The 18,910-nt window shown below is 36.4% G+C and overlaps 1 protein-coding gene across 2 annotated transcripts in view; it reads left to right on the top strand.

Annotated features, from left to right (window-relative positions):
* The window catches only part of LOC145986535 (ovalbumin-related protein X-like), a 57,673-nt gene extending 50,850 nt beyond the window's left edge, over positions 1-6,823 (top strand). The window contains exon 8 of one of the 2 annotated variants that reach the window (XM_083120655.1): positions 6,542-6,823. In XM_083120655.1, the coding sequence (XP_082976781.1) occupies positions 6,542-6,684 (143 nt within the window). In that variant the 3' untranslated portion in view covers positions 6,685-6,823. Of the gene's footprint in view, positions 1-6,535 lie in introns of both variants that reach the window. The other variant, XM_083120656.1, reaches the window with a different exon arrangement.
* The last annotated feature ends 12,087 nt before the right edge of the window (positions 6,824-18,910 follow it).

Here is an 18,910-nt window from a genome sequence, read left to right as displayed (position 1 = left end):
AAAATGTGTTTCTGTGTGAGAGTTTGGTCGGTTTTTAACGATGCAGCGCTCTCAGTTCGCTTCATCGATAGCTGGGACACATCTGCACGATAAAAATTTAGAAGTTAAAATGCTGTCATACATTAATTAGATTGGTAATATTGCCGTTTATATGTAAGAATTTATATCAATTGAAGAAATATGAATAGAAAAAGTGGATAAGACATTTTGGCGTGTTGAAGGTAATTATGAATTATTGAAAAGTCACAGAATGAGAATTTTACAGCGAATGGTGCATAGCGTATTGTCTCCGCCAACAGTGAGAACACGTGAGCTCTCTTCCCATATGCAGTAGCTATATTCATCGCGTTCGTGCTTTTTGTTTACGTACACAAAATGCTAGCGAAGCAGAAGGTCGTGTTGCTACGGTATCGTCTTCAGAATTCCATCCTACTCTGTGTGAAATCACATCATAAAGTGACGTCACGGTGACAAAGGGTCGGCACAATCTTGTATGAGAAAGAAAAAAAATGTTGCGGCGAATGTTGTCGCGTGTACGAGATATATTTAATTTTCTTCTTTTTCTGCGAGTTATTGGTGCAGAAAAATAATAGCAGAATTTATAAGAAGAAGCATAGTTTATACGCGTTATTCAGCGTGGTAAAATATATAATTGAGAAGTTGTTACTATTTCTGTTCGAATTTTCGTCGCGGCGAGGAACTATGAAGGATGATGATGATGATGATCGTCTTCGTTAGGAAGTAGCTGTTTTATACTGCCAGTGTTTCAATGTTTCTTGCAGTGTTGTCAACTTCTGATATATAAAGTTCACTAGTTGTGAATTCTTCCAGATAAAGTCCCTCTAGAGTACGAGGAATATCCACTCCTGAACGTAACTTTAAGGCATTCACATTATCTTCCTCTGTAAGTGGTCGATCGAAAGTTACCGTGTGTGGTGTGTAAAGTTTCATCCTGACCGATGCTGCCTTTTGTTCAAACCGTTTTCCTTGCTTGATCCCTTCAATTCTGTAATGGTTTTTGTCAAGTCGCTCGATTACTGTGAAGGGGCCTTCGTACTTGCCGGAAAACGCTTTGGATGTCTTTGATAAGCGTCGATCGTTCCACAAAAGTATTTGATCGCCAGATTTAAACGCTGCTTGAGAATAGTGAGGATCAAGCTGTGCCTTGTCCGTTCTGTGGCGTTTGAGGAGATTATCTTGTGCAAATCGACGCGAAAGCTTCATATGTTCCAGCCGTTCATAATTGCTCACATGCTGCGGCGGGGTTTGAAAAATCGCATCCGGCAAGGTGCGGGGATGATAACCCATCAGTAAATAGGTAGGTGAGTACCGTGCAGATGAATGCGGCGTGTTGTTGATAGCTGAGACCGCTGTTGGTAAGAAATTGGACCAATTATTGTGTTTGGCATTGACATAAAATTTGATCATTCCTTCCAGCGTTTGTTGCGTTTTTTCAACTAAGCCAAGGCTCTGATGAAATCCTGGGCTGACAAAGCTTAGTTCAATTTGGAATTTGTTGGCCAATTCTTTAAATAAATCTGAAGTTTGACCTGGAAGTTGGTCCACAATGATTTTTTCTGGAAAGCCAAATGGTAATATGATTTTCGTGTACAAAAAATCCGCCAGAACTTCAGCAGTGAGAGAATGCGTTGGTGCGGCTACTACGTAACGCGTGGCTGCGTCAGTGCACGTGATCACGTAGCGATGTCCCTCTGGTCCTGATGTGACATATGGACCACATTGATCCAAGGCGATAATTTGGAAAGGTGTCAGAGAAGTCCTTGTTTGTAGTTCAAAGTGCTTTGGTTGGCGGGACTGCTTAAGTCGTGCACACTGTTCACATTCTTTGCATTTCTTGTAGATGAAGGATTTCTGAGAAGGAAAATAATAACGGTCCTTCGCATAGGCATATGTTTTATAGTATCCAAAATGATTGAGAGCGTGTGGAGAAGAGTGCACTTGTTCGAACCATATATCTTGTAATGCATGTGGGATGCAAGTGAGTAGCCTTTCCTGTTTGTCTGAACTTCGGGTCCTTCTGTAAATAATATCATCTAGGAGACGGAATTGCTGGCTGGTTCTGTCATATTTAGGGTCGGCTTCTTTACTTCCAATTAAATGTAGGTAAATATTTTTGAGAAAAGGGTCTGCTTGTTGTTCTTTCGCAAGGTCAAATTCACGTGTTCTCAAAACAGATACAATTTCATCTTCCAGGAGAGGAGAAAAAGCTTCATCTTGGATCCTCGTGTTACGGCTAATGGCGTCCGAGGCACTGTTGTCTGTTCCCTTCAGATGTTGAATGACGAAATCGTAATCGGACAGAAATTGTGAAAAACGCCAAAGGCGGCCTTTGAGGGTAGTTGATTGTCGTAAATTTTGAATACATTTGGAATCGGTGTGTAATATAAAACTTTTGAAAAGGATGTAGTGTCGGAATGCTTTTAAAGCAAAAATTATGCCAGAGAGTTCTAACATGTTTATATCTTGTTCTCTTTCCTTATCATTTAGTATCCTGCTTGCATATGCTATCGGCTTAACATTTCCTTGGGAGTCTTCGTGAGCAATGACAGCCCCTAGAGCTATTTTGCTACTGTCCGTGTATATGTGAATAGGAAGAGAGGGATCGTATCTGGCTAATACTGGGCTCGTGATTAGTGAATGCTTTAAAGCATTGAATGCCTCCTTTTGGGCTTCTGTCCATCGAAATTTTCTCTCCTTCTTCAGCAGTTGTGTAAGAACTGATGCGTGTTTGGAAAAATGTGGAGAGTAACGACGGGAAAAATTTGCCAGGCCCAAAAATTGGCGTAAAGTCTTCTTGCTTGTTGGTGTCGGATACGACTTAACAGTTTCTAGCATCTTAGGTGAAATAGCGCATCCCTTTTCGGATAAATGGTGTCCAAGATAGACAATATCATTGTACAGGAATTTTGCCTTTTTAGGAGCCAATTTTAATCCAGCGAGCCTAAGTCTTTCAAAAGTATGACGCAATATCTTCAAGGAAGTGGGTACGTCGTCAGAGACTGCCAGGAGGTCATCTGCATAGAAGAACAAATGGCGGTTGTCAACGACGTTGAGGGCTAAATTCAGCGCTATCGCTAACGCTGTTCCCGACGTGACAAATCCTTGTGGGGCATAATTAAAAGCGTAAGTCCCCATCTGCGGCACTTGAAAACTCACTTTTTCACGGCTACTTGGTGTGAGGCGTATCTGAAAATAAGCCGAGAGGATGTCCATAGATGAATAATATTTGAAACCTGCCGCCCTCTCTACGATGTCTAGGAGATGAGGTGCCGGAAAACTTATCTTCTTGGCGACGGCGTTGATCCGACGAGCGTCGAAGCAGACGCGGTACGTGTTATTTGGTTTCTTCACAAGCAAAATAGGAGAATTCCAGCGTGGCGCTAAAATAGGAGAAACGACACCCTGTTGTAGCAGTTTCTTGATTTCTTGTTGCATGATTGGAAGTGTATGGGGTGGTATCCTGTGGGGTCGAGTGTACACTGGAGGCGAATCTCCTGTATCGATATCCAGTTCATACAGGGTGCAACTTCCTATATCGTCCTCTTTCCAACTAAAGACATCAGCGAACTCGTGCGTCAGTTCTAGTAGTTTATCTCGGTCTTCTTCACAGACGTTGGGGTTGATGTCGATCTTCGTTTTGTCGAAGTTGTTCCGAGATTCAGAAATGCGCTTTTGGAGTTCTTCAGAATTTTCCTTCAAAAAATGTCGATGTGGCTTCCTATCGTCGCTGTTATTTTCCTTTAGTGGGTTCCAGATAGGTTCCGTCCTTGCCTCGGCAGGACCGTTTGTGTCTCCCGTTTCCTGCTGGCCAATTATTTCCAAGACAGCATCAGCTTTTCCTATCGTCGTTAATGTCGGAATGGTAACTGGATCATTGGAAAAATTTGTAATGAGGACGTGTGGTTCGTGTTCATGCATGAGGGAGGTAGGTATGCAAGTTCCTTTAGGGGATGAAAATCTGGGAATGGGGTTTAATATATGGCTACTGTCGCTGGTTGTGCAATTTAGAAGCTGTACTTTTACCACCGCTTGTTCTCTAGGGTTTAGTTTTACTTCCTCCTGTGTTGTGTAGGTGGGTTGGATACACTGTTCTAAATGTTCCGTGGCGATTTTGGATAACTTGTGTACTTGTTCCTGAGCATTCTTTTCTCTTTGCAATTTCCAGGAGCCAAAACGAGTAATTTGCAAGGTTCGTCTACTTATGTCTATGACGGCTCTATGTGCTGTTAGAAAATCATTTCCCAAAATGTTGAGTTTTCCTGACCCTTCATACAGAAGTGCCGTGTGCAGAAAAGGTTGATCGGCCAATTTGAAGTGTAAGTCGGTTTCGTTTGTTATTGAAAATTTTGAATTGTTAAAAGCACTTAAGACATGAAATTTCTGTTTTACCTTGATATTTCGAGGTAAGTCTTGCCTGTTCATGACAGTTGTGGTACTACCTGAATCTAAGAGCATTGGTATTTGCTTGTTTCCTACAGTTATGTCAACGAAGAAAAGGTTGTTGATTTTTGTTAGAGGAAGTGTGATTTTCTGAAATTTTTCTGAAATTCCAGCGTTACCTTCCTGTGCACTGGTAAGTGAAGTAACAAGATTACGATTTTGCTTCTGTTTAGGTTTCTCCTTTCTCGCATGTCGTCCTTTCATTTCATCTGTACATTCGGAAAACGAGAACAGCTGTTTGAATTCGCCTTCAAATATCTCTTTGTCAGAATTTGAATGAGTGCAAAACGTAATACAGTCTATTTCATCAGGATGTTCTTCTAAAAATTGCTTCGCACATGAAAGGGCTATTTTGGCTGCGGCTGCTGAGTCGAACCCGAAAGCGCCTGTGGCTAGGTGTGGGAAAGCAATGGATCTTTGTCCTAAAGCTAAGAGTAAATTTAGGCAATTAACATAGCATTTTCGCAAAATTTCAGGGTCCTTGTTGTTTGGAGTGACGGAATGAAAAATATAATTAGCAGATAGATTGTACGCTGGGGTAACTCTGACGTCGCCAGGCTTTGTTTTGTTGAAGATTTGAAGTTCATCGTCCAGTTGCTGTCCGCATGCTCTAGAAAAAGCTAAAGCTACTCCGCCGATAGGTAGAAAATCAGGGTTGCAAGCTGAAACCAAAACATTTGCATCTGCTTTTGTGATATCAGCTGTTATGATGTCAATCTTGCTCGTGTGCGACGACAACCTGTGTTGTACTTTGCTCTCGGTTTCAGCGGGAGCCGTATCGCTCGAACTCTGTTCGGTCGTCTGCGAGCACTGAGCTTCGTGCTGACGAGAGAAAAATTTCTCGACTTCTTTAAGTAATTGAGAGCGCTGAGCGGCATATCCGATGAATTGAACGCCCTTTGCTTGCGAGCTGGAATGTGCTGACTGCCGCCTAGAGTTCAATTCCCTACGTACCTGATTTCTAAGATCGTCGTGTTCTTTACGGAGAGCAAGCGTCATGGAGACTAAATTTTGTAAGACAAATACGTTACCCTGTAATGCATCATAAATGCCTTGTTGATTTTTAGAGAGCTGGTTGTGAACAATTTGGGACTCTGATATATGTGACGTCAAAGCAGGGTCTCTTAGCACTGTGTTAGGCATAGCTCTAACTTGCAAGAACGGATTGTTTGCACTAAAAGTATCGAGGGCGGTGAAATTGTTTCTCGCATGCGAATCCCTGAGAACTTCTTCCGCGGCTTTAATGAGCTCCTCGTTGGGAAATTTTGTGCCTTCAGAAAACATAGTGATTGTTTCAATTGACGTAATTATTTTAATTTACTTATTGAAGGGGGGACCGTTAGCTATTTTGCCTATACTACGACAAGACCGGCGCGCTAACCACCATGTTACGTTTAGGCCGTTCGCCGGCTTAAACTGCTTGGCTGCAAGAGGATGTGTGTATGAAGAATGGAATAAATTACATTCATTGCTCCTTACCAATATTTAATAGAATTGCACAAGTGTGGGGGGGGGGAGATCACGCACGAGCCAGCAAGATATCTAAACACTGACAATGATAAAAATCCAAAATGTCACCACTGTACCTGATTTCCTTCGCGGTTCCTCGGCTGAGTCACGACGTGGCGCTCCATCGGTCCATTGAAGGTGTCCTCAGTGGGTTCGCCCAAACCTTTTAAATGGACCGACTTAACACTGTCACTCGCAACACACTTCCCGCTTCGCTCCCTCGATCAAGACTCTCCCGGCGATCTCTCGTCACCCGGGGACTGCTGGCGTTTTTGATTACATAGCATTTTATTTCCGGCTCGTGACATAGGCCTTCAAGTAATTTGTCTCAAAATATTCTACCAGGTAGTTATATATCAATGTTAATCTATTTCAACTTAATTATAAAGTATCCTGCATTGTTATATTTGTGCAACCATATGCAGTATCTACACTAATCAGTAATATTAATATAAGTTTGTCTCGCTTCTAGATTTGTTTTTACCATTTCAGAATTCTGGCAACTATTATATAAAAAAATTGAACGTTCATGATATTCATTTTTCTGTTATTTTCTCCTTTGCAGAAGCAGAACCCCCTGAAGATTCGAACAGCCCAGCTACAGAGATGACAATAGACCACCCTTTCCTATTTACCGTTAGGGACAAGGAAACAGGAGCTATTATCTTCATAGGGGCTGCAAGGAAACCATATGAAGTTGATCGTTTGGACTGAACACGTTTCCAGGAGATGAGAGTACAGCGAGGATAAAAAGAAGAGGACGCCTTATATATTGTGAATTCAAAATTATTAAACGAAAAAATGTAAAAGTTAATGAATTTGCTAATAAATCTTGTTGCTCAACTGAAAAGAACCATACTGTTTGCCTTCCCACTTACTGGCCAAACTAGTCTCGTGACTAGAAACCTTTGTAGGGCGATGAGGCAATGGATAAAACTTGAATAGAAATAATAACAATAATAATTATTATGACCATGATAATGATTGTTATTGTACAATAATAAATATTTAAATCTAATAAACATAAGCTAATTTTATTCTGAAATTATATTATTATATAGAAGCCTCTCTTCTACTGGAGCCACCAGATGAGTGATTCTAACCCAACTACTTTTCATTATTTTTTATTTCATGCAGTTAGTGTACTGAAATGTATTATATTTTGTTACTAACTTTTACACACAAAAAATTGGAGAAATTTTAGTCATAAAATTTATTTTGTATGACCTCACATAAAATTACTTTTTAAAAGTTTGAGAACTACGGAACCATATATTATTTGGGATAAATGGTAGAATATGGTTGGGTTCTTGCATTTTACATTAGTTACTGTGTTCGAATTCTAACTGAAATTTATGTATGTTAGTAACAATAGAAATAACAAGTTTTCTGCTTTTTTGGAACTAGAAATGATGTCAATTACCATGGGTGCTGGTCCGGACCGTTTCAACCCCCTCCCAATGCATACATAGAGTGACCAACTTAGTTTGCAAATTTTCGTTTTTCTTTTTCTTATACAAGTTTTGAACGAAACGGGGAAAGAACAAGGCAAGGAAAGAAAGAAAGAAAAAAGAGAAGAAGCGAGAGAGAGATGAAGAATAAAGAAAAGACAAAGAAACAGAGGGATAGGATAGTAAAAGAAATACCTTACATGAGAGAAAGTAGAGGCTAAGGCATAGGAATAAACAGGAAACTCGAGGACATAAAAACAGAAACGGATGAAAAAAAATATAACTGCAAGAACAAAGAGTAAAAACATACATCACATTTTACACAAGGTTATTTCGCAAATGTGCGGCAAGAATAATAATTGAACAATCTTTGATTATTTCATTAGGGAGCAAGGAATGTAATTTCATTAAATTTCAAAGTGCTTGTTAACTTCGTTAATTATAAAGCAAAATTTGTAGGAAAGAGAGTAACTAATTCAAAAGAAACTCGCTGGGTGAATATTCAATTCTCGGTAATTAGTGAAAACAAAGAAATATAACAAAGACGGCCTATTTACAAGTTAGTTCAACGCTGGTCGAGACATGTGTGTATGAAAAAAATGATGAATGGCCGGAGAATTATAAAACTGCCTGAAGATGTGCATTTTAATTCTTGAAACTCTTATTGGGTCATATATAGTGCACGAACATGGTGATGGACAATTTGCACGGTAATACGCATGGATCCCACTGTACCTTCATACTTCGTGAGTAGTGGTAGCGATTGTGCTCAAAAGCTAAGGGAAGTTCACCTTCTCTTTGTAGACAGGGCTTAGCATTAAGAGACCATAGTTGGGGCGGGGGAGCAAACGTTGGGAAAATTTTGTGTGGGCAACTGTCCCTTTTCGCCGCGACTGTTCGAAAGTATTGTACGTTCCATGTAGGTGAAGCATGCGCAGTAGTGTCAGTAAAAATTGAGGCAAGTAATGTGTCTGTAGCTGTGGAGCAGCAGTGTATTATCACTAGCCCTCGGATTTTAGGATTTGAACCTATTTTTTTTCCTTTGCAGGTAATTAAGAAAAAAAAGTTATGTCAACGTTTCATTACAAAATGCAATAACTGACAAAGTTTTATAGTGCCTAAAATAACCTATTTTGCTTGTTAGAACCTATTTTAGGTTCATGTGCCTAAATTAAAACTTTTTTTTAGGTTTTTATATATTTCGTTAGGTTTTTCAGAATTTTTATATTTCGCAGAAGTAGTATTTACTCCATTTGGTGACGAAACAATTCAATGACTGACATGTTTGAAACATGTTTTCTGTCGATTTCCATCCCTCGAAGTGTATGATGCTTTTCAAAGCTCTAAAAAGAACAAGATGTCTAACGCAGTGGCGGCGATTACAGGGGCATTCATCCCCCTCTTACTTTTTGCCCCTGCAAAGTAAATTGTCCTTGCCACTTCCCGCCACCCCCTTCCTACTTTTGGCACCCAATCGGATCTACTGCATGCACAGTAGGGAAAAACCAAAGTGGTAACTGAAACTCCTCTTAAAACAAGCCCCGATTATAATTTTTGTCTTTAAACAAAAGTTATCCATAGGTATCGGTAGCGGAAAGTATCGCTTGGATTTTATTTACCGGTACGTGCTGAAAATGCAGCTCGGCACTTTCGCGGGAGTCTAATCATCCTGTAAATTAGGCAAAATTCCAATACTTTATACTACGATGTAATTCTTCCAAGTCTTAAAGCAAAAGTCTAATAAACTGATGCATATTATTGGAAGTCCTTACTGATCGCTAGCTATTCGTCAATATTTTGAACAGCTTTTAACTACAGTAAAACCTCGTTAATCCGGATCCCGATAAGCCGGACTTCGCTTAATCCGGACAAGAAAAAGGCAATAAAAAAGCAGAATACAAGGTTTTAAATGTGGCTAGAAGTCAACAAGAGAACTTCCCAAAGAAAAGGCAATTAACCACTGATGACATTCTGTGTCCCGTAGACTTTGCACTGTACTGTATAGTGTATTTAGGCCTATGCCCATGAAATACACCATAATAAACGTGTTTTGTTTCTATAAACGGAGTTTTAATGTAGCTTCTACTGTTCTTTTAGGTTATTTCAGTTAATCCGGATTTTCGTTAAGCCGGTCAACTTATCCCCCATTAGTCCTGATTAACGAGGTTTTACTGTATTACAATCTTCAAATATCGGTATCGGTAAGAGTATCAGAATCGGTTTGGATATCGGCTCAAAGTGGTATCGACTCAGCCCTAATAATCCCCCCCCCCCAATAATGCTGTTATGAAATTTCCACCTTTAAAATTCCAGCCTCTTCCGAAAAAAAAAATCTGTATACGTCAGTGACCATGAGCATAAATGATGATTTGTATTCCTGTTTCTTTTTTTTATGTTGCATCACATCTAGCTAATAGCGACGACAGGACGAATGAATGATGATTAAATTAATGTGATGAAGTGACACAAGGAACACCCATGCCGAGGCCTGGACTCAAATCCGTGAACTTCGGTGGCGAGATTGAAAGTCGAGTACGCTCGTCACTGCCCCGGATGTTGGCCCACCTCACCCCGCCATTCCAGTTGCCCTGGTAGATTATGCCGACTGGTATGGAAGCTATTATGATTCGTAGAAAGATGCGCCATATCGATAACACTATAGGCATACGCGTAATAAATAGATTACTTTAGACAAATGGGTAAATATATGACTATATATAGTTTAGTTTAGTATTGAGAAAATGAATTAAATAATATATTGGTACGTTCAAGTTTTATTAAGCGTATTATTATTAAATTTGGTATTATGTCGTTGTATTATACTTATTATTAATAACTCAGTATTACTCAGCGGTGAGCGATGAGACTCGGTGAAGTACACAGACTCCTCTCAGGTAAAGGATAGTGTTAGGCAAAGACAATGCTTCACAGGACAGAGGAATAAAACCACATTATTGCAGTAGACAAAACAAACTATTTATTCTTTATTTATTGCGATTATAATGCAAATAGACTTAGTAGGAAGGTGAGGATTTCGCCTTGACGATAACTTGACTCAACTAAAACGCATAAACTCAATGCGTGGATATCGGCATATATGGTCATATAGGTTTAGCTTGCGCCCCGAACTACCACATCAGGAGATATGCAATAATAATTGAGCCAATGTTTGCTCTTAGCTCTTTATTCCAAATTAGCTTTATTTCTTAACGTAGAATGGTTGCAGTATTCTGCATAGCATCAATGCATGGTCATCGGCATACTTATGATCACATAGGCTTAGCTTTCGCCCTAAACTACCGTACCAAGATGTATGCACAACACAAAGGAGTTCTTCTTAAGTTGAAAATCTTCGACGATCCGTGGCGAATGTGTGTTATTTCTTATGCAATATCCTCGCTTTTATACTATTTCAAGAACACAGATTCAAGTACAGATGAATCACTCACTAACTACAAAAGGATGATATCAACAAAACTGACATCTATACAAGTTTAGAAATACATATTCACATAGTGCACTCTCTCGCAAATCTAAAGATACTTGAACTACTCATAATACAGCATAAAATACAATAAATATTAAACAAAAGATATACATTACAAACAAGGTGCAACATAACATATGATAGCACGGAAACTACACTTTCTTTGCTCAAAATAAATATGTTAGTGACATATATATTGTAAAGATATGACGTCACATAAAAATAAGGATCATATCATCATGATAGGAACTTATTATTATTATTTAATCATCGAGATTCTTCTCAATTATCCAAAACCAAAATATGTCTGGATTGTGCTTAAATATTACTACAGCGCATTGAACACGTAGCTAGTGTGGAAAACGGCACTGTTCTGGGCGCTCTGGCGGATTCCACTCAGCAGATATGATACCGCTAGAGGCGCTGGTGTCCGTTTCGCTGCATGGTATTCGTCTGCTTATAATGGAAGTAAATGGAGTTTTCGCTGCAACGTCAGATTCTTTTACATGAAGCATTTCTATGAATGTGATAATTGCTATGATATTTGGTACAGTGGTTGCGAATATATTAACGACCATTCTAGACAGTCGACCACGTCCTGTTATCGTTACTTTCATTAATAATACGGGAGAAAATATACGCGTGGAATGCTCTTGGTAACTAAATTCTTGTGTTTAAATTAGGTTCATTGTCTATCATCATCATTTCTTTTAAAGATATACATTTGTATTTTTGGTCTCTTGTCTCGCGCTTTAAACTACAGGTGTATAAGCTTAAATCTGCTGTTTGCTCATAGATGGCGTTAGTGAGTGTATGAAGCTACCATGGGCACGCCATACCTGGTGTTTGTATGAGTTGGACATCTGCCAACACAAATCAGTGCACGTCGCCACCATGTGCAGACAACATCAGACAGTGTTCCTGTGGTAAGCATGTCTAGTTTTGTGCCAGAAAAAGAGCATATGCGGGAAGCTCTGCTTTTCTGCTTCCATTTGAAGAAATTGGCTGCCGAATCGCATCAAATGCTTGTGGAGGCCTATGGTGACAGTGCTGTATCGGAAACAACGTGCAGGGATTGGTTTCGTGGGTTCAAAGACGGCAATTTTGACCTGAGGGACAAGAAGTGTGAAAATCGGCCCAGGAAGTTTGAGGACCATCAATTGCATGCTCTTTTGGACGAGGACGATACCCAAACGCAAAAGATGCTTGCCGAGCAATTGGGTCTTACTCAAGCAGCCATTTCCATGCGTCTACGTGCCATGGGAAAGGTTCAAAAGATCGGAAAATGGGTGCTGCATGAATTGACCGATCGGCAGCTGGAGAGACTCCAAAACACATGCGAAATCTTGCTTGCCAGACATAAAAGAAAGTCTTTCCTGCATCGGATTGTGAGTGGCGATGAAAAGTGGATATATTTTGAGAATCCTAAACACAAGAAATCGTGGGTTGATCCCGGCCAACCATCAACATCTACCTCGAGACCAAATCGCTTCAACCGGAAGACGATGCTGTGTGTTTGGTGGGATCAACAGGGTATCGTCTACTTTGAGCTGTTGAAATCTGGTGAAACTGTCCCTGCCCACGGCTACCACCAACAACTGATGAAATTGCACCATGCTCTGTGTGACAAAAGGCCGGACTATCAACAAAGACATGGCAAGCTGATTTTCCTCCACGACAACGCCCCACAGCACACGTCAAGACTGGTCCAAAACTACTTGGAGACACGCAACTGGGAGGTGCTACCCCATCCCGCCTATTCACAAGACCTGGGCCCTTCCGACTAGCATCTGTTTTCGTCGATGGGCCACGTCGTCGCTGAGCAGCACTTCGATTCATATGCAGATGTCCGAAAATGGCTTGATGAGTGGTTTGCCTCGAAAAAGAATTACTTTTTTTGGCGTGGTATCCAAAAATTGCCCGAGAGGTGGGCAAAATGTGTATCTCGCGAGGGCAAGTACTTTGAATAAATTTCTTGTTGCCTTCTATGAACAAACCATTTTTTTTTCTAACTACAAAACAGCAGAAACGCGGCGATGATGATAATGATGATTGCATGAAACGACAAGGGGAAACCAACAAAACTTCCTTTGTGCCATCGACATGAGAGGAAAGGAAGTGGGCGACTCCAGAACATTTATTTTTTGTTTATTTATTTTACCCTGTTTTCATGCTAATCTCCAAGGCGGAAAATATCCAAAACACCCAAACTTTACCATTTTTATATTGTGAAAAATAATTATTTTTTAATAAAGACCAAAACACTTGAAGTTTACCAATTTCTTTTTATTGTGAATTTCCCAATTTCTGTAGTCTATAAGGCAAAAAAATTGCTTTTTGAAGAAAAATCACCATATTTCAAGGAACCATTTACAATTATCATATTTTTAAAAAGAATATAGATGTGTACAGTACTTGCTGTACAGTACAGCGTAGTGCAGTGAATGTGTGTGTGTATATATATATATATATATATATATATATATATATATATATATATATATATATATTATTCAAAAGTGTATCTACAATTGAAAATGTAGATACTGATAAAAAGTTATTACCAGTGGCAGTATATATAATTATTTCTTCCAAGTATATATATTCTGAAATCATGTACGTCTGAAAAATGTACATGTCTGTAATTTTTAAAGAAAAGCAAAATGCTATATTTATAAAAATATATATGCACCTCAAAGTGTATAATGCTAATAACATAAAATTTATAATTATTTTTTATGGAGTATAAATTATTTTAACATTTTTTGAGAAAAGAATATATAAAACCAAACATTTTTAAAAAACAAAATTAAATATAAAAACCAAAGAAATTTTTACTTTTTAATTTTTTTGAATATATATATATATATATATATATATATATAATTATATATATACAAATTATATAAAAAGAAAAATAAATAAAATGAATAATAACTAAAAACAAGAAATTTTGTGTACAAAAATATATACCACATCAGACATAAATAACGAAGATACAGATATTCCGAATTTTCTAGCAAAATTCGAGTCAAAAATTATAAATGCAATTCAAAATAAACTTGAAATAAGTTCTCTCAAAGTATATTTTATTTTATCATCAAATTATAGAAATTCTAAAAATGAAGAAAAAGAATGTACACACCGTACCAATGTATTATTTCAATATTGTAATAATATTCATTCTTTGCAAGATATTTATAAAAATATTTGCAAAGAACTTAAGACAAAACACGAAGAATTCCAAGATAGAGGATCTGGATGGACACTTTGTGATACAAACCATGAACTTAAATTAAAAATAGCAAAATATATCCCCCTTGGGGTTGGATCAAGTTATGTTGAATTACCCGACCAGATCAAAAATAAAAATGCTGTAATAAATATTCAAAATGAAGATAATAAATGTTTTCTCTGGTGCATTATATCCTATTTTCATCCAGCACCTCACAATAAACATCGTGTGTCTAATTACAATTACCCTCAATATATAGCAGAGTTTGATATACCTATGTCAGGCATAACATATCCTGTCGATCCAAAAAACAGCACTGCTATCAGTCGACTTGAAAAACAATATGAAGAATACTACAAACAACCAATAACTGTGCTTGTTTTTGGCTATAATAAAAATCATGTTATTTATCCACTCAGACATAAATGGTCAGCAGATGGTGCACATGTTATTAGATTTTTATATGTTACAGAAAAAAACAAGAAGCATTTTTGTCTTATACAGGATTTATCATGATTGATAAGAAAACAAATAACATTACATCAACATAGAATAGCAAAATGTGATCGATGCTTGTCAAAAATTTATGGAAGAGGAGAGAAAACATGTGAAGAGAAATTAAATTAACATATTCAATATTGTTCTCGTTACCCTCTGCAACTTATAATTTTTCAACCAAAAGTGTAAAATTTAGTAATTTTAAAGCATTGATACTACATCCATATGCAATTTGTGGTGATTTCGAAACAATATATGAATTAATAGCAACATGTTTCCCAGATCCAAATGTACCAAGTACGACACACATATAGCCAAACATAAAGCATGTGGTTTTGCACTAAAATTAATAAATACTTATGAACCGAATAAATCAGAAGAATGTATTTACCGAGGTGAAGATGCAGCCGAAAAATTTATACAAAAACGTAAAGAGTGGGTACAAAAATATGGTCCAAACTTATATAAAAAATTATCAATGAAGCCTCTTACACCAGAACAACAACTGGAACATGATAATACTTTAAGTTGTAAATACTGTAAAAATAAATTTAATTCAGATCATCCAAAAGCTCAACATCACAATCATTTTAGTAGAGAATATATTAGTACAATTTGTGAAACATGTAATTTGAAAATAAAGAAACCGAATTTTATTCCAGTATTGATTCACTATTCAAAAAATTTTGATTCACATTTATTTATTAAATATTTAGATTATGATACAGAGAAAATTAATATTATACCACAAACAACAAACAGATTTATTACCATAGAAAAAACTATCAGATTAGAAAAAACGAAAAAAAAAAAAACAGTTGTTCTTAGATGCCTGGATACATATCAGTTTCTTCCAAACAGTTTAGCTACTTTGGTGAGTCATTTAACCAACGAGGAACTTGTTTATACAAAAGAATATTTTGGAGAGAATAAGATAGGATTTGTTAAAAAGAAAGGGGGTTTAGCCATATGATTACATGGATGATTTTGAAAAATTTAAAGAGATACAGTTACCACCAAGAGAAAAATTTAATAACAAACTTCGAAATGAAGAAGGTAGCAAGGAAGATTATCAACATGCACAGAGAATTTGGAACATACTAAGTTGTACAACAATGGGCGATTATCATAATAAATATTTGATGTTAGATATTCTCCAGTTGTTCACTATCGACTGTTGCAATATTACAAAGAGCAAGGTATGAAAATTACCAAAGTCCATCAGGGGTTAAAATTTAACAAAGTAAATGGCTAAAATTTTATATTAAGAAAAATATAGGCAAACGAAAACGAACAGATTCGAAAGTTGAGCAAAATAATTGTAAATTAAAGAATAATTTAATATATGGGAAAACTGTACAAGATAATAAGAAGCATGTAATGTGTAATTTAGAAAATGAACCAAAAAGAATTAAAAAATTTGTTGATGATCTTAGATTCAAAGGTTTTACAGAAATTGATGATAGCAATCGAATTCTTATTGAAAGAAGAAATACTAATGTAAAATGTTATATGCCAATAGCTGTGGGTACTGCAGTTCTTAAATTGTCTCAATTAGAAATGTATAAATTTCATTACAATGTCATGTAGCCAAGATGGCAAGATAAAATTGAAATATTATACATGGATACTGATAGTTTTATATATGAGATAGAAATAGAGGATTTGTACAAAAATTTGCTAGATATGAAAGAATATTTTGATCTTAGCAACTATCCAGAAATAACTATCTATTAAATAATGTTAAAAATAAGATGGTCCTTGGGAAAATGAAAGATGAGGCAGTAGGTTTAATAATATCAGAATTTGTTGGTTTAAGACCAAAAATGTATTGTATGAAAATAGATGGGGAAGAAGAAGAAATTAAAAGAGCTAAGGGTGTGAGTCAACCATGTACAATAGAATTTACAATGGAAGATTTTAAAGAATGTTTATTTGAAAAGAAAACAAGAAAGATGTCTGCATATCATTTTACTGACAAAATAGATGCTCCCTATATATCATTAAAAAATAAAATAGCCTTGATGGCAATGACAATAAATTACAAATATTAGATTGTAACATCCATACTAGAGAATATGGACACGATAATACAAGTAAACATTGTGATATATGTAAGTTGAGCGTGAACAAGATAACTTACAATGAAAGATTTAAAAAAGTAATAATAAAAATTGCAAATATTAGATCACAATGATCATACTAAAGAATATGGACACTATAATACAAGTAAACATTGTAATAAATGTTTATGATTTAAAAAATTGATATAAATATTAATATTATTTTTTTAAATATTTTTCTTATTTATTGTAATATTTATTTGAGTTAGGTGGTGGTAGAGTAGCCCTAAGGCTAAATTTTTGCTCTAAAATAAAAATAAATAAAATTATATTCTATTATATTGCATTATATATATTAGTATTAAATAGTATAAAAATTAAAATTGTTCTATCACTCTTTCATTCTTTACATCATATATGTATGATTTCTCTACAATTAAAATTGCATTGCATATGGTATTTTCCGGTAAAGTTTCATGAAACTCACATATTAACTTAATGTTTGTTCGATCATTTATAACTATCAATTTTCTCTTTGATGCATTGATTAAAAACATTGGTCTGTGAAGAATGAAGTCATCTGGATCATAATACATATCTATGTTTCCTTCAGTTACTCTTTTAAAAGCACTAAATGCTTCATATAACTTCAAATAATCTTGTTCTGCAATGTTTAAATTATAATTTTCATGAGGAAACACCTCATTTCTGCCATTCTTCAGATACACATTTTTAACTTTACAATTTTCAAACTGGTTGCTATCTTTTTCCTGATTGTCATCTCTCCTTGTCTGAAACAACACAGCTACAAACTCTGGCATGTCGTATTGTAAAGATTGAAACTGATTAGCAATGTCAAATTTAAAAAAATTGCCCTCTGCCGGTTTCTGTATGCATTGATAAGTATAAAACCGTATCGGAATTTGAGGACTTTTCAAAATGTTGGCTTTGTATTTGAGAGCATAATTTGAGTAATATTCAATTATAGGCATTTGTAACTTCATAGACTGGATCACACATTTCTCAGCTTCGAGTAAACTAGCCTCATTAGCTGTTCCATCTGCATTTAAAGTTTTGTATCTCATGATGGCATTATGATCATTGGGTGAGCTGCGAAATATGACACTGAAACCACCTTTCCACATAATTTCTTTATAATCAGAGAAAAAGCCAAATAGCAATCTCATGGGGAACAGTACTGTGTGACTTTTTGTTTGAATTTTTGTTCCAGCTTCGAGCCCACCAACTTTGTAATATACACTCTCTGATTTGGATAGTTTCAATGTCCCCACTGTAGTGGATGTAATTCCAGGGCAATCAATCCTGTACCATGCTTCCTAATTTCAATTTGAGAGAATAAGAATGGAACAAAATTATCTATAAGTTTTACATTAGCAGTAGCTGGATATTCTTCACCATTACTTTGTTTTACAATATCAAATTTTATATACAGATCTGATCTATGTGGATGAATGAACCCATCCCCCACAGCTATGTCATACTGATCTCTTTGTTGGGCTGATTCAAATTTGCAAATGTCCTTCTGTTTGGAGGGAAGGGCTGTAATCCATAACTCTCGATATTTTCCATCTTCGTATTTATTTATATGTTTTAAATATTAATTTCTATTATTGCAGTGCTATTAGCACCAGCAAAATCGATGATTTCATTTTTCTCATTTGTAATTGTTATCTCTATGTAATTAAGTTTATCAATAGAAACAGGGAAAGAGACTGGTGGGATTGGGGAATATAAGATGGGTTCCATACATTCTGAATTTGGTTTAAATGTAGCAATGATACCTGTTCCTTTGTGACTACCAATCGAATTTTCTTCTGCTTTGATAATCATACCTTTGGCAATGTTGCAGTGAATATTTAATGTCTCTATAGCTAAGAATTTTGGTATAAATTTACCTATGTGCCTAACACCTGGTTCTAATTTGCTATTGTTCTCGAATCCTAGAAGTTCTCCCATGGTAGATAAGTCCACTGTTTCATTGGTAGACACAATCTCCACTCTGTGCGATACAGAATTTTGAGATAGCAATACAGTGTTTGGAAGTTCAGATTGTAAAGTAGATAAGTTATACTGTCCGGGAGAAATAATAATTTTTTCATTACCTAATTTAGTATTGTTGTAGTTAGTTACATTCGGAATTAGATGCATACTGTAGGATGCTCTCAGAGCTATTAATTTTGGATAG

The sequence above is a fragment of the Lepisma saccharinum genome, chromosome 4 (assembly GCF_977018435.1).
Source record: "Lepisma saccharinum chromosome 4, izLepSacc3.1, whole genome shotgun sequence".
NCBI classification, from domain to species: domain Eukaryota; kingdom Metazoa; phylum Arthropoda; class Insecta; order Zygentoma; family Lepismatidae; genus Lepisma; species Lepisma saccharinum.
This window is presented reverse-complemented; position numbering and strand designations above follow the sequence as displayed.